The 22,656-nt window shown below is 42.3% G+C and overlaps 1 protein-coding gene across 1 annotated transcript in view; it reads right to left on the minus strand.

Moving 5' to 3' along the window:
* Positions 1–22,656, minus strand: part of slc35f1 (solute carrier family 35 member F1) — a 372,306-nt gene that overhangs the window by 23,540 nt on the left and 326,110 nt on the right. The window contains exon 7 of the mRNA XM_073057399.1: positions 11,426–11,580. Coding sequence (XP_072913500.1) covers positions 11,426–11,580 — 155 coding nt within the window. The remainder of the gene's footprint in view (positions 1–11,425; positions 11,581–22,656) is intronic.

Consider the following 22,656-nt stretch of genomic DNA (forward strand, 5'->3'; position numbering starts at 1 on the left):
CTATCTGCACAGGGAGTCCAGCAGCAGAACAAACTGACGGCTCCAAAGCCCCCTCCCAGTATGCCAGCGTAAATTTTTCTGTTTGAATGGCAAAAAGTCAGCAGGATTCAAACCTACTTTTACTTAATTCTAAATGAATTTGTATTTTATAAGCTGGTTATGGATGGCAAAACCCCAGCAGAGACTGGGAAAACTAAACTGTATGCCATTAATTTCTTAGCTAATAAGATATGCTGGTAATTATTAACCAGCATCTATTTACTTACATACACAGCAGATAGTAAAGCTTCTGATTCACAGTTCTTATTCCAGTCCTGATCTCCAGAGCTGTCTGTATTACGTTTTCAAATCCTCCTCCAATTGTTTGGGTTTCCCACAAGTATCCTCACATCATCCACATCATAGATTGGTGGCTATAAATTGCCCCTAACGTAGGTGATGGCAGAAGCTTGGGAGGTGGGAGAATTTGAAAGGAGTGTGGGGAGAACAAGACTGGTGGGAGATCAGTGCAAATGGGCAGTTCGTGCTCAGCTTGGACACAGTGGGGCCAAAAGGCAAATTACTGTGCTGACTGTAAAAGAAAAATGAACTGAAAGAGCAGGAAAATCACTGATAGCAGTGCAAATCCATAAGATGATTTCTATTGTGTGGATAGTGCTTATGTGGCCATTTACAAGGCACACCAAGAGTTTGAAGGAGTATTCTCCACTGCCTAGATGTGCACTGCTCCAATGTCAGTCAAGGAGTTCAATGCCAATCACCAGCTTAGCCGTTAACTCCCCCTGCTTAGAGTTATAGAGCACTATAGCACAGAAACAGGACCTTCAGCCCATCTAGTCTGTGCCAAACTGCTATTCTGTCTGGTCTCACCAACCCACAGCCTTCCAAATTCCCCCCCCCCCCATCCATGTAATTATGCAAACTGCTCTTAAATGTTGCAATTAAACCTGCATCCTCCACTTACACTGGCAACTCATTCCACAAATGCACCACCTACTCTGAATGAATAAGCTCCCCCTCAGGTTTCCCTTAAATATTTCACCTTTAGAAACAGAATCACAATCAGAATCCGGTTTAATATCATCCGCATATGTCGTGAAATTTTATAACTTTGCGGCAGCAGGTACGAAGTAATATATGGTAAATATAGAAGATATATAAATACATTAAATACAGTAAGTACATATATCTATATTAAATAGTTAAATTTTTAAAAGCGCAAAAACCGAAATAATAAAAAAGTGAGGTAGTGTTCATGGGTTCAATGTCCATTCAAAAATTAGATGGCAGAGCGGAAGAAACTGTTCCTGAATCACTGAGTGTGTGCTTCAGGCTTCTGCACCTCCTTCCTGACGGTAGAGTGAGAAGGGGGCTTGTCCAGGGTGATGGAGGTCCTTAATGATAGATGCTGCCTTTCTGAGGCACCATTCCTTGAAGGTATCTTTTGTTCTAGTCTCACCCAACCTCAATGAAAAAACATGTTTGTCTTTACCCTATCCATACCTCTCATAATGCTGTAGACCTCTATCAAATCTTCCTTCATTCTCCTATGCTCCAATCAAAACAACTCTCATTCTCCTATGCTCCAATCAACTCAACCCTCATTCTCCTATGCTCCAATCAAATCAACCCTCATTCTCTTATTCTTCAATCCAATCTCTCCTCAGTGGCCTGCACTCTAATCAAATTTCCTCTCACACTCCTACGATCCAATGCAATCTCTCCTCATTCTCTAACACTCCAATCAAATCTCCCTTCAAACTTTTACACTCCAATTAAATCTCCTCTTACTCTCCAATGCTCCAATCAAATCTCCCCTCACTCTCCCATTCTTAATTCAAATCTCCCATCACTCTCCTATGCTCCAATTAAACCTTCTCTATTCTTCTACATATTCTAGAGTTAAGTCCCTGTTTTTTTAACCATCTTGAAAATGCAACACAGTTACTTGTCTATGCTAATCTGAGAGCAACTCTAAAGCTCGACCTTAATTACCAAGAAGCCTAAGGATCAAAGTGTATTGGAATACCACCAGTTAATGCTTAACATGCTGACACAGACATACACTCAGGCTACATCCACACTAAGCCGGATAAATCCGTAACTGAAGCTTTTTCTCTTCGTTTTTACCCTCCGTCCACACTAAAATGGCGTTTTTGTCCCCTGAAACCGGAGCTTTTCAGAAACACTTTCCAATGTGGATATTTTTGAAAATGTTGCTCGGGCAGATCAGTGTGGACAGAGTAACCGGAGACTTTTGAAAATGCTGTCAGACGGCAGCGCGCTATTTCATTGTTTTCTTGAATGCAACCTAACAATTTCAGAACAGATGGCAATGAGACTGAAGCCAAAAGAGTTAGAAATGTACTCACCAAATACTTTGACCCATAACTTACTGAATAAATAAGTATACTGTACTCACTTTGCCATTTTCTGTCCTTGCTCGTATGAAGGTGGTTTACCTATTTATACAAGTACTTCTCTGGCAATAGATGTGTAACAGCCTAATGTAACATTGTATGGAAATACAAGATAACACTGATGCAGACATGTTTTATACATTTAACAAGGTGCTTTATTAATGCAACAAAATTAGTCAGTTTTTCAACGTTCGTTGTCAGCCGGGTCAATCTGTCCGTGAACACCCTGTCGGTTGCCTCCGTACGCTCCAGTATTTGTTTTTTTTAGTTTTAAGTTCTCCCGTGCGAGAGCCAACAGCTGTCCGTCGTTTTAAGTTTTTCTAGTCTGTAACTACACAAACGTGCACTTTTATGGTGAGATTCGACACCAAACATGTCGCTTGTTTTCGGCAGATGTGTCCTGCTCATGCACAGCAGGAGGAGATCCGCCAAAATCTCCGTTTCAATGTGGATAGAGATATTTTCAAAAACGCATAGTGTGGACGCCTATCATTTTTATGCGAAACCGGCATTTTCAAAATTATCCGGTCTAATGTGGATGTAGCCTCAATGGCCATGTATTTTGAACCTTCCCTACTCAATAAAGACGACACTGCATCTTTTGCTGCTGTAGACCGTCCACTTCAAGGTTCATCATGTTGCAGGTTCAGAGATGCTCTTCCGCACACCACTGTTGTAATGCATGGTTATTTGAGTTACTGTCACCTTCCTGTCAGCTTGAACCAGTCTGGCCATTCTCCTTGGACCTCTCGCATTAACAAGGCATTATCACCCACAGAACTGCTGCCAGGAGATCAGCAGTTTCTGAGATACTCAAACCATCCCACCAGGCATCAACAATCATTCCATGGTCAAAGTCACCTAGATCACATTTCTTCTCCATTCTGATCTTTAGTTTGAAAAACAACTGAAGCCATGACCACGTCTGCAATTCTGTAAGCAAACATGTGTCAGTTTGCTGCCATATGACTGGCTGATTAGATATTTGCAAGTGCGAGGTTACAGGTGTATCTAATAAAGTGGCCACTGAGTGTGGATTCCATTGGCACTCAGACTCTGACAGTCAGTGTTCAATAATAAATTAATAGATCACTATAATCTACTTTTCATTCATACATGTATACATGGTGGCATGTTAAATTAGGGTTAGTTAAAGAAGTCTTGTTGGACATATCATCAAATAGATTTTTGTACTTAATCAACCTTTAACTTTTATATGACAGATGCCACTTACTGTGTAAGCAACAATTTGGAAACTGATTATTTCAAACTTCCCCACTGTTCCAATTATATTGTGGATTTATGTTATGTTCAGTTTTTGATTTTTATTACTTCTTCTGAAAAGTAAAGATTTAAACATTTTTCAAAGTTCCAGATTCAAAGTAAATTTATTATCAAAATACATATATATTACAGAGAGCACAGAATTTCAGTTGTGCACAAGCCAACAGCAATGTTGAAAAGAGTACTTTGCAGACCAACAGAGTGAACCAAGCTATTAGACAAGAGCAATGTGGTCTGGGCATCAGTGAAAGACATGGTGCAAGCGAACATCCGGCATGCAAGAAAATTCCTGGAAGCATGGTCTTCCGTGAACAATTCTGTAAACAAACATGTAGACCTCGATCCCATTTATGAACTGACGCAGGCAAAATTCCAGACCACAGCATACGAAGTTTGCCGCACAGACAATAAGTAATGAACCTTCCTCTCCAGATCACAACTGAGGTTCCGAAATGACGTCCAATCAGCTGATTGAAAAGTATATAAGGGCCAAGCGTTTGGAAGACACACCACAATTGACAATCCTATGGTGACGAAATGTTTGCCGGTAAATTGCCAGGATCAGAGAACAACTCAACCCTGCCACTCTGCACTGATTAAAATTGACAAGTACGAGAGTGGAAAATGAACAAGTGGTCAGTGCTCTCTGTCTGTGTTTGACTGGTCTCCCTCTTCCTGCTGCTGGCTGAAGAAGCAGGAGTCTTGGGTCTCAAGCTGCAAGGTTCGATCACCTTGCGGGGTTGTAGCTGTGGACTCATTTTTGACTGCGCTTTGATGTTTAACGTTTAATTATCTCCGTGCTGAACGCTCTATTGTTTGTGCAGTTTGATCGTGAGAAATCTATGTGATGTGTAGTCTGCAGCCACCGACACAGTGCTGGACTGAGTGAAGGTGACTGGGACTGCAGCCGTTGACCCCTGGACTGGCTTTACTCACCTTGGTGGCTCAAGGCTGTGGGCTCACTCTTGGGAACTCGACAGTTTGATGTTTAATGTTTTGTGTGTTTTTGTTCACTTTTTGCTGTTTGCGTGATTTGTTTGTTTTCTTCACACATTTGATGGCCTTGTTGTGAGGAGGCTTTCCTTAAATGGGTTCTGTGGTGTTTCTTTGCTTTGTGGCTGTCTGCAGAAGAATGGATCTCGCGGTTGTATACTCTATTCGTACTTTAATAATGAACGTACTTTGAACTTGAAATTTAAAAAACTACAAAGACTAACAGACAACCAACGTGCAAACAAAGACAAACTACAAACTAAAAAAATAAGTAAATAAATAATACTGAGAATATGAGCTGTAGAGTCCTTGAAAGTGAGTCCATAGATTATGGAATCAGTTCAGAGTTGAGGAGAGTAAAGTTACCCACACTGGTTCAGGAGTAATTAGTTGAAGGGTAATAACAAGAAATCTTGTTATTGTGATAAAAGCAACTTGAACCTAACAATTTGGATATAACTTTCCCTCTCCTTTCACAAAACTAAAAATAAAAGTGATGCAGAAACATCAAGGTAAAGAGTCTCCTGTTGAACTGCCAATCCTGATCAATGCAGTCATCGCTCAAAGATTACAATAAAACCTGTTTGCTATGTCTCTACTCAACACTGACTATACTAACAAACAGTTCAAAAACGTTACTCATCTTTGAGTTTAATAAATTACGTTCTCGTTCTTCAGACATTTCAAAGATAATTGCTTTCTTTTATCTTGATGTATTTGCTGTAGCAGATACCATTTCTGGATTACAGGTTTAATAAGAACTTCCAGACACCAGGACCGCATTCAACAACCATTGGAATGGGAATGAGAATGGTCGGATCTTTCATGCACTACAGAAACTTGTCAGTTCAAATAAGCTTGACTTTCCCAGCAATAAAGTTCAAAGTAAAGGTTATTATCAAAGTATGTATATGTCCCCATATACAACCCTGAGATTCAGTTTCTTGTCGGCAAACTCAACGAATCTATAGAATAATAACCATAACAGAATACAATTTAGACTGGTAATAATATTCCTAAGGATCATTATACTAATGATACTCCTGAGGATGATTCACAATCGGAATGCTGTTATTTGGGAAATCATGTTTATAGACCTTTTGGGCAGTAAGTGGACTCTTGACTTCACAATCTACCTCAATATGAATTTGCACTTTATCGTTTAGCTGCACTGCACTTTCTCAGTAGCCGTAGAATTTATTCTGCACTGTTATTGTCTTACTTTGTCTACCTCAATGCAGTGTGTAATGATTTGTTTGATATGCAAGACAAGCTTTTTATGGTATCTTGGAACATGTAACCAAAAAAAAAAAAAGCCAATGCCAATACCAATTCCACTGATACTCTGCCCTGTCATTGCAAAGCAAAATGCTATTTATTTGTCAGTACCACAACAAGAGAAAAGCCGCAGATGCTGGAAATCCAAAGCAACACACACTGATGCTGGAGGAACTCAGCAGGCCAGGTGGCATCTATGGAAAAGAGTAAACAGTTGACGTTTTGGGCTGAGACCTTTCCAAAGGACTGAACTGCAGGCCTGATGAAGGGTCACAGCCTGAAACGTCGACTCTTTACTCTTTTCCATGCATGCTCCCTTGCCTGCTGAGTTCCTTCTGCATTTTGTGTGTGTTCGTTGTCAGTAGTTGCTTTAAAATCATCCCGCTACCTTTTCTAATTTTCACCCATTGGATTCACTTTACTTACTTTGAAACAGTACTTTTTCCAACCAATGTGAATGAACTATTATTTTGGATTTATGACTTAATATGCAGAAACAATAACAATGCTCTTGCTTGCAACTTTATATACCTGTTCAGAAAACTTTAATCAATACAATTGGCATTCATGAAAAACCATGGCAATTTTATACAAAATTATGAGAAGTGTAGATGGAGGTAATGCCAGCAGGCTTTTTCCACTGAAGTTGGTTGGCATCTAGAGGTCATGGGTTAAGGGTGAAAGGTGAAAAGTTTAAGGTAAATTTGAGGGGAAACTTCTTCAGAGGGTTTTGAAACTGTGGAAAGAGCAGCCAGCACAAGTGGTGCATGCGAGCTTGATTTCAACGTTTAAGAGACGTTTGGGTAAGTACATGAGCTGATAGTGATATGGAGGGCTATGGTTCCGGTGCAGGTCGATGGGAATAGGTAGTTTACATGTTTTGGCACAGACTAGATGGGCTGAAAGGCCTGATTCTGTGTTTTGTATGATTACATTAAAAATACATTCTAAATCCAGGTTCATAATATGTTCATAAGATTAGTTTTTGGTTCATTTCTGCAAAATAAATCAGTTTTCAACAACAGCTGAATCATTTTTTATAATGGGAGTGGCAGTAACTCATGAATGTTACTGAATTTTGGCTTCAGAATGATGAAGAGATGACAAGTCTCTCATTTACCGAGATAACAAGCAGAGCCCAAAGAAAGTTGCTACCTGTGACAGATTGGAAACAAGCAGAGCACTATGTCAGTTTGTTCCTGAAATTCTATTCCCAGCAGGATTCTTCCAAGAGCTACTTCATTGCCAATAAAATGGAGCAGAATTTTACTCCATTTCTAATGGAGTAATGGAAAAGTAATGACTTTTCCTCAGAAAATTGCTCTTCAACATTCACCATAGGAATTCACCTACAGAAACTCCAGAGACAAATTATTAACCTGCATCCAGTATTTCATTGCAATGTTGGAATTGTGATAGGATGGGATTTCCACAATCAAGGTTGCAACTGGATCAGTCATTTTAATTATTATGCTCTGCTGTTGGTTCTTTGTTTCATAGCTCACTTGGGTAGAGACTGGAGAATTATTTATGACTTAAATCTGTACCTGACTCCACCCACAGTACCACGTTAAGATCTCAACAGTGCTCCCTGCCTACAGTAATGCAGAATGTATCTGTAAGCTATATGGCGACCATGGGATTATGTGAACCAGAAACTGAAGGATGAGGAGATTTTCCACTCTCAGCAATCTCAATACAAACACATAAAAAAATTAAATATTTTTCAAAGCATGATCTCCCTTTGAAATGAAAGACGGGGGATGAGAGAGGGGAAATTAAAGAGGGGTGATGAGAGAGGGAGGAATGAGAGGGGGGAGAGAGAGAGTTTAAGAAGGGGATGTGAGAGAGAGGGGGATGAGTGGGAGAGACAGAGGGTGAGAAAGGTGATAAGAGAGAGGAGGATGAGAAAGAGAGAGAGAGATGAGAGAGCAGGGATGAGAGAGAATGAGAGACAGGGAAGGAGAGAGGAGATGAGAGAGGGAATGAGAGAGAGAGGGATGAGAGACAAGGGTTATGAGAGAGAGAGGGATGAGAGACAGGGGTTATAGAGAGAGGGATGAGAGACAGGCGAGATGAGGGAGAGGTGAGATCAGGGAGAGGGAGTATGAGAGAGTGGGGATTGAGAAATAGAGGGTGTGAGAGATAGAGGAGTTGAGAGATAGAAGGAGGTGAGAGGGAAATGGGGTGATATAGGAGTGGCAAGAGAGGGGTGAGAATGAGGAGGTGTAGAAAAAGAGGGGTGAGAGAAGGGTATGAAAATGAGATACGAGGGTGGAGATGGAGAGGAAAGAGAAATAGAGAGCAAGAGAGAAGAAGAAGAATGTAACAAAGTGATACTACATCATTAGATCCATTGACAGAATTCTGTGTTAATTATGTTTGCAGTGGGTTTGGTGTATAATAGAGCTGCTGGTTAAACACAGCAATTGATCGTTATTCACAATAGAGCCAAAAAAAATCAAGAAATGTGCACATCCTGACACCTACTGTTTATCCTGTTCGGATGTGGCCGGCAGGGTGCTTCTGACGTGGAAACAGATGGTCATCACTATCGATCCAATCTGCACTGTTGAAGTCCTCACAAATGAGGTATTTCAAATTCCAGAGATAGTGACAACTTCAGGGATTTTGTTTTGAAAAAGGCAAGTCTTTTAGACTGAGGTGTAACTGACAGATTAATACATATTTACCCATCCTCAGCTATGTGTAAATAGCCCCACTGCCTTGTGGGTATCCTTGGGAGAGACAAAGGCTATGAGACCAAACACAGACAGAAAATCCGAAGTGGAGACCCTAAGGCAGCTTGACAGCATTGAACATCCTTCCGGCAGCTCTTGCAGCCAAGCTGGTGCCAAACATATTGCTTTGCTTTCCTTTGGACTGCACCGGTGAGGCCTTCTCCCCAGGCGTGTGCCCTGGAGAGCTCGCTCTAGTGCAGCTATCCATTGTCCTTCGAGGTAGACGGCTGATATCATCATCAAACCATACTACTGCTGAGCAACCAACTACACCTGCCCTTACACTTCCTCCCTCACCACCATTCAGGGCCCCAGACAGTCCTTCCAGGTGAGGCGACACTTCACCTGTGAGTCGGCTGGTGTGGTATACTGCATCCGGTGCTCCCGGTGTGGCCTTTTATATATTGGTGAGACCCGACAGAGACTGGGAGACCGTTTCGCTGAACACCTACGCTCGGTCCGCCAGAAAAAGCAGGATCTCCCAGTGGCCACACATTTTAATTCCACATCCCATTCCCATTCTGATATGTCTATCCATGGCCTCCTCTATTGTCAAAATGAATCCAAACTCAGATTGGAGGAACAACACCTTATATCCCGGCTGGGTAGCCTCCAACCTGATGGCATGAACATTGACTTCTCTAACTTCTGTTAATGCCCCTCCTCCCCTTCATACCCCATCCCTGACATATTTAGTTGTTTGCCTGTTCTCCATCTCCCTCTGGTGCTCCCCCCACCTTTCTTTCTCCTGAGGCCTCCCGTCCCATGATCCTTTCCCTTCTCCAGCTCGGTATCACTTTCACCAATCACCTTTCCAGCTCTTAGCTTCATCCCACCCCCTCCGGTCTTCTCCTATCATTTCGCATTTCCCCCTCCCCCCACTACTTTCAAATCTCTTACTATCTTTCCTTTCGGTTAGTCCTGACGAAGGGTCTCGGCCCGAAACATCGACAGCGCTTCTCCCTATAGATGCTGCCTGGCCTGCTGTGTTCCACCAGCATTTTATGTGTGTTGTTGTAACCATTTTGACTCTTGGCTTTACAATGTTTCACTTATCTTATTGTCTGCATGCTATATAACAAGTGACTAGATGCCTTTGAGAACTTTTTCAGGTGCTTAACTCAGGAACATGAAGATAACAGAGATTGCAAAGGGTGCAATCAAGAACAGAAACTGGACACGGGGAAAACTCAGCAGATCAAGGAGCAGCCATAGAGGCAAAAAGTGTCAGTCAACATGTTGGGTCGAGATCATGCAACAGGACTGAAAGTGGACAGGAATGATAGCCGGAATATAACAGTATGAAGGGGTGTGGTGGTGGGGGGAGGATAGAGGCTGGTGAGTAATAGGTGGAACCAAATGTACACAGAACAATGGGCAGGTTGAACTAGGTGGGGGAGAGTGGATGGGACAGGTGGGCGAAAGGCGAAGAAAACTAGGTGGTCCGGTGAGCATTTGTGTGGGAGGAGAGCACCAGGAGTTATGGGAAACTGGACTATTCAGTGTTCACACCATTGTGATTCAAGCCAACCACGTAGAAAATGAGGTGTAACTGAGGAGCATGTAATTCTGAAACCTCCATACTCTGGAATGCATTTTCAGTTCATTAAATGCAGAGCGATGTGAAACATGCTGCCATTTTGTATCAGCATTTAATAAAATGAGGACAATTAAATAAATGATTACTCCCCTCCCCACCACCCATTTTCCACCACATGTAAACTTCAATAGGCACTGGACAACATAGAGACATAGAGCACTTACAGCACAAAAAACAAGGCATTCAGCCCATCTAGTGTGTGACAAACTTGACCTTAGCCCTCCACACCCCTCCCACCCAAGTATGTATCAATGCTGGCAGCTCATTCCACACTCTCACCACCTTATGAGTGAAGAAACTCACCCTCATGCTCCCTTTAAATATTTCACCTTAAGATCCTATTGCTTCGAATGGCAGACTTCACACTGAAATTATTTTGCTTTAATTCTTTCACAATTCTATGAGCTCTGGTGTTACTGATTCTGACTTGCACAATGCATGAGTAAAGGAGGCATCTTTCCCCTTTGGTTATTAGATCTACATTAATCCAGGCAAGGTCTTTGGCCAATGGCTTTTACCGACTGACCTCAGCGAAAGCAAACGTCCAAGTGTGAGTCCAGCCGGCAGAAGATACTCCAGTGAACAAACAGCTTGAGCAACCAAAGCAAAGTTCTCTTAAAAAGCTCAGCAGCCTGTCCCCATCCGTCACCCACATGTGGGTGATTTTCAGCAGAGTCTTAGGAGAGCATTTTGAAGCAGAAAAGTAGTTGATCATGTTAGCCCTCCTTAAACCAAGAATGGTGAGACTAATTGCATTGCTCCTTAGCTAAGCTTGGCTCCTGCAGCATGAATTTGTCACTTGACTCTGAGCGTTCAAATATATAGAACCAATTACTAAACTCAAGAATGCTGAGTCAAACAGGAATGGCAAGGTATTAATTTAGATTATTACATTTTGTCAACAGCAAAGCAAATTAACTCTCAGACAATTGAATCGTTTGCAATTTCTGGTGACACAGACTTAGCAGAGCACCGACATTTAATTTTGAGCTTTTCGTTGTGTTTTCGACTAAGCCATCAGGCAACTCTTCACAGTAAGATTCCAGGTTAAAATGTATGATGTCCCAAAATGTCAGTGCTCTACGGCGCAATGAATTTAATTAACTCACCTTGTAGTGGAAAAGGAATAACCCACAAAAGAGACTGTAAATGTCTGCTGTTAGTAGGGAGAGGTTGACAGCCGTGGCACTGCTTCGCTTGATGACCACAGGCATGAAGCTGTACAAACCAAACATGCAGGCACTGAACCCAACGTACAGCAGTCCTGAAAAAGAGAACAAGAGAGACTTTGACTTACACACAGCTCCTGGTTTCTGCTCCCTTCTTTTCCAGTCCTGAGGAAAGGTCTCGGCCCAAAACCTTGGACTGCTTATTCCCTTCCAGTCCCAGCAGCTGCACAATCTCATGTTTAACACAGAACACTCTTTATTTATTTACTGGCATATGGAGCAGAATAGATCCTTCGGGCCCTTCGAGCCACGACAACCTGCAATCCCTCAATTTGATCCTAGCCTATCAAGGGCCAATTTACAATGACCAATTAGCCTTCCAAATGGTACGTCTTTAGACTGTGGGAGGAAACTGGAGCACCCAGAGAAAACCCATACAGCCACAGGAAAAACTAACAAACTTCTTACAGGTAATGGTGGGAAATGAATCCAGGTCACTGGTACTGTAAAGCATGGTGCTGACCATGTCTTTCAGCCATAGAAGTGCTGCGCAGAAACAGGACCTTTGGCCCATCTAGTCCATGCAAAACCATTTAAACTGCCTACTTCCAACAACCTACCACGGGACCACAGCCCTCCATTTTCTGACTATCCATGTACCTATCCAAACTTCTCTTAAATGTTGAAATTGAGCTCGCGTGGACCACTTCTGCTGGCAGCTTGTTCCACACTCTCACAACCCTCTGAGTGAAGAAGTTTTCACCCTTAACCCATGATCTCTAGTTGTAGACTCATTCAACCTCAGTGAAAAAAGCCTTGTGTATTTACCCTATCTATATCCCTCATAACATTGTGATGTTGTGCCAACCTTTTAAAGATCTTACTCCACAATCAATCTAACCCTTCTTTTCCACATAGCCCTCTGTTTGTCTATCACCCTTGTGTCCACCTAGAGTTTCTCAGATGTGCCAAATGTACCTACCTCCTCCACAGCCCTCGGCAGAATATTCAAACACACCTATCACTCCATATTTTAAAAACTGCCTCTGACGTCCCTCTTTTTAACTTTCCTCCAATCACCTTAAAATGACGTCCCCTAGCATTAGCCATTTCCACCCTGGGAAAAGTCTCCATCTATACACTTAATATATGCCTCTTATCACCTTGTACACCTCATCATGTCACCAGACATCCCACCCTGCAAAAACTCATTTCAGGGAGGTAGCACCCCTGCTCCCCACACTCCCATATCACACCCCTTCCGGTCGACCTCCAAGGGTGTAAGTAATACTTTGTCTAGTGATTTAGTCTAGTCTGTAAACCAAGTTGTGTATAAGCAGAAAATGTGACATTAAAATATGTACTTATATTATATTATATTATCATGGAGTCATTTTTTAATTCTATTACAACTTTAAGCAAGTCTACAGGGAGTTTGGCCTCATCACGTAGGATATCAATAGAGTAGCTCCTTAGCAGATAGCCAGCTAGTTTAAATAACGTTAGCTATGCTAATGAATGAATGACACTTGTTAAACTCACCTCAACATGCCTTCTACATTTTAACCCACCGCGGGCAATAGAAAAGTCACTGTTGCAAACAGTGCAGCGAGCAACACTGTCATTATTTTTGAGGTTGACTGTAAAGCCCGTCCACAGAGAAAACTGATAGGTCTACTTAGCACAAAGAGAGACCAATCAGGATGCTCCCTCTCGTTCTCGCTCTTCCTCTCCCTCTCAAAAAAATCAATTTCCGGGATATTGTATATAATTCTGGCGTCAGGGAGCCGCTATCAGTATGCGGGAGAGGTGGGATGTCTGTATCACCCCTCATCCTCCTTTACTCCAGAGAGAAAATCACTAGCTCATTCAACCTCTCTATATGAAACATACTTTAAGAAACATATTGAGATTTCTTTTCCCATCATTAAAAAGGAAACGCAGCTTGTCTGACTTCAAACAAGAACACCCAAGTTGGTGCGGTATTTCATTGACTCTATTGCGGTTTGTTATTCAATTATGGCTTTATTGAATATGCCCACAAGAAAATGAATCTCAGGGCTGTTTATGGTGCCATAGGTACTTTGATGATAAATTCACTTTGAAACGCAGGATATTAATGTACACTGTTTTGTATCACTGCATCCTGATCCCTTGGGTTCATCCATCAGCTCAGATGCTAAGTATCTAAACTCAACATATATTTGACAACAGTCAGGGAAGGCAAAGTACTTCATATGTTTTTGCACAAAATAATAAATTCAGTGTCAAATTGAGATGTACTTATATCAATGTGACTTGTAGAAATGATGAAAGCAGCTGTTATGTAAGGATGGCTACTGAGAATTATTTTCCATTAGCTATGGTGTCACTTTGATGATGTGGCAGTCTGGTAGAATCCATTATTCTGCCAACACTAATCACAACCTTATCTTACTGATGTTGCTCAAGGGCACTGATAACACACTAGTTATGTCATTTCCATGTAAGTGTAGGAACAAGGAATAGAAAGCCCTTTTTTCTCTCTCACTACTATTTCAGCATTTTTTAAAAATTACACTACACAAACAACCATCAACATGACTTTGCACAAAGTTAACAATAGGAACTATGTTGGAAGAACATGTCTTATGAAGTTACAATGCTTCGAGCAAGCTAGGGCTTTTCTCTTTGGAGCGAAGGAGGATTGGAGGTGACTTGATAGTGAAGTACAAGATGATGAGGCATATTTCAAGAGGATAGTTGGGGATTTTTTTTGCCCAGGGCTGAAATGGTTAATACCGGGACAACATTGCAAGGTGATTGGAGGGAAGTGTAGGAATAATGTCAAAGGTAAGTTTGTTTTTATGCAGAGTTGTGAATGTGTGGAACATTCTCTCAGGAGTTGTGGTAAAGACTGATACATTAGACTCGGTTGGGGGTTGGGGTTTGATGTTCTCGCAGATCGCCCAATTTATTTTTCTGTCTGGGGTGGGGCGGGCAGGGGTTGATGCTCTTCTTGCTGTTACACAATTTAATCTGGGGAGATTTGTGGGAGGAGGGGTGGTGTTTTTCATGGTTCTCTGGAGATAGCAAATGAACCCTTGAACATAGATGATAGCAAAATGGAGGGCTATATAGGAGGGAAGATTGATCTTACAGAAGGTTAAAAGGTCAACATGACGTTATGGGATGAGAGGCTTGTACTGTGCTGTAGTGTTTTACATTCTATGACATAATGTTTTTGTTGTTTAGGCCAAAGATGATTGCTTATAAATTATTAATGGAACATCATTTTAGTGAAAGAAAACAGTCTTTAAATATAGCTCAGTTGCCAATGATAAAAATGGAATATGACAGCAGATGTAGTTTTCAAAATTTGCTTCCAAGCAAGAAGTTCAGTGACTATATTGCATGTCTATTGCTAGTGACCAAAGGCAGCTGTCAAAACATTGCCACTTTTGCAAAGTTAGCAGTTTGAGAGCCAAGTCATTAGTCACGATACAGTGAATTAATTCAACTCTAAACTGATTAAGAAGAACTAAATATAAGAACACATTTGATCTATTTATTCATAGACAGACCTTCATTGGGTTTTCAGAATTAGTAATCAGATTAATTAGAAACAGAAGATGATTCAACTGCATTTCACGAGAACATCAACAATACAATGAACAACCATATATTTTATTTATTTTTAAGACCAGGAATATCTTTAAAAATCATAATCTTTGTCAAATTGTGATAATACTGTTGTAAAGCACACTGGGAGATTTAAAGGGAATTTGTTGTTGTTGTTGTTGTCAAATACTTGTAGAAATTAAGATACTAACACAAAAGATGTATCATCTAACATCTGTTTCTTCGGTACAACTTGATCCAATATCAAATAAACAATATCAGAATCAAATTCATGTTTATTATCACCGGCATGTACATAAGCTAGCAGAGAAAAAAAATAAAAATAATAATAATAAATAAACAAGTAAATCAATTATGTATATTAAATAGATTTTTAAAAAGTGCAAAAACAGAAATACTGTATATTAAAAAAGTGAGGTAATATCCAAAGATTCAATGTCTATTTAGGAATCGGATGGCAGAGGGAAAGAAGCTGTTCGTGAGTCACTGAGTGTGTGTGTCTTCAGGTTTCTGTACCTCCTACCTTTGTTCAACAGTGAACAAAGGGCATGTCCTGGGTGCTGGAGGTCCTTTATTAAGGACACTGCCTTTCTGAGACACCACTCTCTGAAGATGTCCTGGGTACTTTATAGGCTAGTACCCAAGATGGAGCTGACTAGACCTACAACTTTCTGCAGCTTCTTTCAGTCCTATGCAGTAGCCCCTCCATACCAGTGATGCAGCCAGTCACAATGCTCTCCACAGTTCAACAATAGAAGTTTTTGAGTGTATTTGCTGACATGCCAAATCTCTTCAAACTCCTAATAATGTATAGCCACTGTCTTGCCTTCTTTATAACTACATTGATATGTTGAGACCAGGTTAGATCCTCAGAGATCTTGACACCCAGAAACTTGAAGCTGATCCCTCTCTCCACTTCTGATCCCTCTATGAGGATTGGTATGTGTTCCTTCGTCTTACCCTTCCTGAAGTCCACAATCAGCTCTTTCATCTTACTGATGTTGAGTGCAAGGTTGCTGCTATGGCACCACTCCACTAGTTGGCATATCTCAGTCCTGTACGCCCATTTGTCATCACCTGAGATTCTACCCACAATGGTTGTATCATCAGCAAATTTATAGATGGTATTTGAGCTATGCCTAGCCACACAGGCATGTGTTTACAGAGAGTAGGGCAGTGGGCTAAGCACACACCCGTGAGGTGCACCAGTGTTGATCGTCAGCAAGGAGGATATCTTATCACCAGCCTGCACAGACTGTGGTTTTCCGCTTAGGAAGTCGAGGATCCAACCGCAGAGGGAGGTACAGAGGCCCAGGTTCTGCAACTTCTCAATCAGGATTGTGGGAATGACGGTGTTAGATGCTGAGCTATAGTCGATGAACAGCATCCTGACCCAGGTGTTTGTGTTGTCCAGGTGGTCTAAAGCCATGTGGAGAGCCATTGAGATTGCGTCTGCCAGTGACCTATTGCAATGGGTCCAGGTCCTTGCTGAGGCAGGAGTTCATTCTAGTCATGACCAACCTCTCAAAGCATTTCATCACTTTTGATGTGAGTGCTACCGGGCGATAGTCATTAAGGCAGCCCACATTATTCTTCTTAGGCATTGGTATAATTGTTGCCTTTTTGAAGCAAGTGGGAAACTTCTGCCCAGTAGCAGTGAGAGCTTGTAAATGTCCTTTTAATACTCCTGTCAGTTGGTTGGCACAGGTTTTCAGAGCCTTACCAGGTACTCCCATTGGGACCTTCTGCCTTGCGAGGGTTCACTCTCTTTAAAGACAGCCTAACATCGGCCTCTGAGACAGAGATGACAGGGTCATCAGGTGCAGCAGGGTAGTTGTATTCTCCCTTTCTTAGCGTGCATAGAAGGAGTTGAGTTCATCTGGTGGTGAAGCATTGCTGCCATTCATGCTATTGGGTTTCGCTTTGTAGGAAGTAATGTCTTGCAAACCCTGCCAGAGTTGCCGTTCATTCGATGTCACCTCCAAGCTTGTTCAAAATTGTCTCTTTGCCCTTGAAATAGCCCTCTGCAAATCATACCTGGTTTTCTGGTACAGGCCTGGGTCACCAGACTTGAATGCCACAGATCTAGCCTTCAGCAGACAACATACCTCCTGGTTCATCCATGGCTTTTGGTTTGGGAATGTACATTAAGTCTTTGTAGGCACACACTCATCCACAAGGTTTTAATGAAGTCACTAACAACTGTAGCATACTCATTCAGATTCAAAGATGAATCCCTGAATACTGTCCAGTCCACCGATTCAAAGCAGTCCTGTAGGCGCTCCTGTGCTTCCCTTGTCCAAACCTTCTTGGTCCTCACTGCTGGTGCTGCAGTCTTCAGACTCTGCCTATACTCAGGGAGTAGAAGTACAGCCAGGTGATCAGACTTCCCGAAGTGAGGGAGTGGAATAGCACGGTAGGCATTCTCGATGGTGGTGTAGCAATGGTCCAGTGTGTTGTTTCCTCTGGTATTGCAAGTGATCTGGTGATGGCAGTTGCTTAGTGATTTTTTTTCAGACTAGCCTGGTTAAAATCTCCCAAAACAATGGTGGATGCATTAGGGTACACTGTTTCGTGCTTATTGATCCTATTGCTCAGATCATCCAAAGCCTGCTTGACATTGGGCTGAGGTGGAATGTAAACTGCTACCAAAATGACCCCAGAAAACTCTCGTGGTAGGGAAAAAGAAGGGCACTTAACTGCTAGATATTCCCGGTTTGGAGAGCAGAATTGGTGCTCCAAGAAGAGTTGATCATGAGGCAGACTCCTCCACCTCTGCTTTTCAGAGACTCTGCAGATCTAGACTGACGGTGTGTAGTAAACCCATCGATCTGGATCGCTGCATCCGGTACAGAAGGGGTTAACCAGAATTCCGTGAAACAGAGGGCACACGTGGTCCTAATGTCCCTCTGATTCAGCATCCTAGCTCTGAGATCATCAATTTTATTCACTAGAGACTGCACATTCGCCAGCAAGATAGTCGGTATAGGGAGTTTAAAACCCTGTTTTCTTAAACACACTTTTAACCCCGACCTACACCCCCACTTCCTCCGATTTGTCCTCTGTGGGCGCTTCCAACTCATTCGGTGTTGTTCCTGTCCATTTTAAGCAGCAATAGTTTATTTAAATGCACTAAGACATCTTTGTTGACTGTACTGACCTTGGAACACTTGTGCTTTTTAGCTGTATCAAGCTGAAACGGGAATACTTAATCGCATCCACTGAGAGTACTGCCGCTACTCGAGTCGTGCCTAGCCGCCCCAGAAGTATGGAATATTGAATTCAGTTTGTGGTTTTGTAAGTGACCACTGTTTCATTTCCAACTTTAATGCCATTATCTTTAATAAAACCTTTACTCATTACAATTGTTCCATCAGATAGGAACTTTATTCTCCAATATCTAGAAGGTGCGAATGTGGTATTTACCTGAGACCCTTCAGCTCTGCTCCACCGTTCAAGATTATTGCTCATGTTCCACCACAGCTCCATTCTTAGCTACTATCCCCATTTTCTATGATTCCCTCAAAATCCAAAAATCTACTGATCTCTGTTTAGCAACAAATCAGTGACTGTCTCTCTACAATTGTAAGGTATAGAGAATTCCAAAGATTTACCTCCAAGATGAGGAGAAATTTCTCTTCTCAAACTAAGAGGCCTGCTCCTTACTCTGAGATTGCAATTCATGACTCTAGGTCAGGCACTCCCAACATTTTATCAGCCATTGACCAATTCCATGAAGCAAGGGGTCCATGGACCCCAGATTGGGAACCCCTGCTCTAGGTTCTTCAACCAGCGGAAACATCTACCTTACATCAAACCTGTTCACCATGTTTAAGACCTTAGCCAGAATGCATGACAACTGAGATCATATCACGATAAAATCACATTAAACTAAATTGGAAATTAGACTCCCGTGTGCTATTCACATTGCTCTACTTGACATTTGCCCAGCATTAGGCATGCTATTACTTGCATAATTTTCATCCATTCAGCTATAAGCTGGAGTCCAGACCACCAAGGGTAAAGCCCACCCCACTATCCATCATCCATCATCAGGGACCCCGCTCCATCCAGCAGATGCTCTCTTCTCACTGCTGTCATCAGGAAGAATGTACAGGAGCCTCAAGATTCACGCCATCAGCTTCAGGAACAGCTACTACCCCTCAGCCATCAGGTCCTTGAACCTTAGGGGATAATTTCACTCAACTTCACTTGCCCCATTGTTGAAATGTTCCCACAGCATATGGACTCACTTTCAAAGACTCTTGCTCTCAATACTTATTTCTTATTTATTATTATTACTATTTCTTTCTTTGTCTATTTGCACTATTTGTTGCCTTTTGCACAATGGCTGAACCCCCAAACTGGTGTGGCCTTTCATTGAATCTGTGCAATGGTTCCCAACCTGGGATCCTTGGATCCCTCAGTTAATGACTTGATAAAAGTGACTTGACTTATGGTAGGGGTCCATGGCATAAAAAGGGTTGGGAACCCCTGTATTATGGTTGCTGTTCTATTATGGATTTATTGAGTATGCCCACAAGACAATGAATTTCAGGCAAACACAGGGAAATCTGCACATGCTGGAAATTCAAGCAACACACACAAAATGCTGGTGGAATGTAGCAGGCCAGGCAGCATCTATAGGAAGAAGTACAGTCGACGTTTCGTGCGGACGTTTCATTATCCACCAGTATAATGAATCTCAGGGTTGATTATGGTGACGTATATGTACTTTGATGATAAATTTATTTTGAGTATTAAACTTTGAAGTCATGGAACTTTAAGATTATCGTGGAACAGTCTCAGAGGAATTAGGAGCAGATTGCCTGAATGATTTTCTTTTCCAAAGAGTCTATGTTGGTACTGGGAGACCTGAATGAGTGGCTTACAAAGTGACCACAGGGTGTTCAAACAGTTTGCAAGGATCAGAATGTGCACAGAAAGTAACAGAGAGGTTTACTCTTCATTCAAAAGCTGAGACGAGAGGTCAATAAGAGACTCAAGTGTTGATACTCCTGGTTGTTTTCCTTTGCTTTTGCTGATCTTATGTTAACAATAGCTCAGTGGTGAAATGTGTGAGAGAGCTAGGGGAAGGGACAGATACATAATCAACTGCAAGGAACTTCTTCACTGGAGGACTTCAGAGATTGTAGATCTGACGTAAGTTTCCTCCAATAAGCAATATTTTCCAAGACCATCATCACTGAGAAATGTGTTGTTTCACATAAAGATCTTCATCCAAGATTCTGTGCCTAGACTGCCTTTTCCACAGAGAGAAAGAGCATGATGACACTCAACCCTCTTGCCCTAGGAAGCCAAACAGACCTCTATCGTACCTTCCAATTTACTGCTCACCACAGCACCACAGGGCTTACCCTTGCACTGTACACACAGAGAGATCATTTCAATGATGACCTACTGACAAATTCTGGCTTCTAACGAATGTTACCATTGATGCAATTCAAGGGATTCTGTAGAATTTAGAAATCCGGAGTAGCACGTCAGAATAACGCATCCTGAGCAACTGGGAGTTGAACACCTTCACTCCTTCTGCAACAGGCAGGATTTCCCAGTGGCCAACCATTTTAATTCCACTCCCCATTCCCATTCTGACAGCCCAAGGCTTCTTCTACTGCCGTGACAAGGTCACTCTCAGATTAGAAGAGCAACATCTCACACTCCTTCTGGATAGCCTCCAACCTGAAGGCATGACCGTGAATTGCTCCAGCTTACAGAACCTTCTCTCATTTTCCATTCCACAATCTGGCACCCTTCTTAACCCTTCTCTTCTCCTCACCTACCTGTCACCTCTGCTGATGCCCCTCCTTCTTCCCTTTCTTCCAAGGTCCTCTCTCCTCTCCTATTAGATTCCTTCTTCTCCGGCCCTTTACGTCTCGGCCCGAAACGTTGACTGTTCACTCCTCTCCATAGATGCTGTCCAACCTGCTGAGTTCCGCCAGCATTCTGTGTGTGTGTTGATGAAGTTCATGTACCTATAAGCACACCCCCCTACCCCCGACTTAGAAACCCAGATAATTTTATAAGCAGGAGATGTCTCCAACCCCACAATGATCAAATTATTGTGAATCGCAAGAACAATTTCCTGGTGGCGATGGCCATGTTTGAGGGAAGCACAATAGACTTCTTCATCCTGAGGAGGATTTGCACTTCTGGCCATTTACAGAGGTAGCGATGTTCCAAAAGGTAGGCAAGGGTTCATGTGGCGCCTCACAGCAGTGAGCTCTCAAACCACAGCGTCTGAGCACAGATGCAATGGCAACAGGCCTGAGGTGAGATGCATTGCTTTCCTCAAGGGGAATCAGTCGGGGAGGGTTGCCTTGCAGGGCATTCCAAGTAACGATGGGAAGACCATTGCCATGAGCTGCATGGTGCACAATTGACAATGAAGACAGCAGCAATTATCAGGCAAAGAACAAAGAGCCCCAAAACCCAAGATCCAAGGGCCACCCCCTGGAGGAGCATGAATACCGTAGCTTGGTCATGTCTTGTTTGGGATCAATAGCTCTGTTTCCTGCCAAATGGTGGAGGGAAGCATTGCTTTCTCGGGATGTAATAAAGTCCTTCATAGAAAGGCATTTTTCACAAGGAAAATAAAATTCCCAGTGCATACTCTGGTCCTTATCTCCAACATTGTCCATCGATATTCAGCCAGGAGAGACATCAAGTAGCATCAAATCCCCTCACACTTCTGCATTGAATATATCTTATGAGTAAATTAATTACTCCTCCTGTCATGGTCAACTTCAGTTTAACAGCTTGCTACACCACAGCTGCATCTCCTGATGGCTGACATTTTGGAGAAATATCTCAAGTCACTGTATAAATAAAACATATTCTGTGTGGAACTGTGCTCATCAAGTGTGAACAGTGATCTTTAGTTTGACATAGTTTATGAAATCAATGAACCCTTTGCAATTTGCTTCACTGTGTGAAGATTCTCACTCCTAAGAGAGTCTACTGCAGTCACCTCTTCCCGGCCTCTGTCTGCCTCTTATCGTTGTCCCTTTCTCACCAGATCGCCCATGCGAAGACCTGCCCACCTAGCTTGCATCTCTTTTGTTATTTGTGTTAATTTGGAGATAAAGCACGGTGACAGGCCATTCCACCTGCGACACTCCATTACATCCATGTGACACAGCCTCAGAATAGAAGGACGTCCATGGAGAAGAGGGATTTCTTTAGACAGAGAGTGCAGAATCTGTGGAATTCATTGCTACAGGCAGCAGTGGAGGCCAAGTCATTGGGTATATTTAAGTTAGAGGTTGATAGATTCTTGACTAATCAGGGTATGGAGGGATTTGGGGAGACTGGTGCTGAGAGGGAAATGGATAAGCCATGATGAAATAATGGAGCAGACTCAATGGATCAAAAGGCCTAATTCTGCTCCTATATCTTTATGACCAACTAACCTACTAACCCATACACCTTTGGAATGTGTGAGGAAACCAGATCACCCAGAGGAACTGCTCGCAATCGTAGGGAGAAAGCACAAACTCCATACAGACAGCAGTAGGAATTGAACCTGG

The sequence above is a fragment of the Hemitrygon akajei genome, chromosome 9 (assembly GCF_048418815.1).
Source record: "Hemitrygon akajei chromosome 9, sHemAka1.3, whole genome shotgun sequence".
NCBI lineage: Eukaryota > Metazoa > Chordata > Chondrichthyes > Myliobatiformes > Dasyatidae > Hemitrygon > Hemitrygon akajei.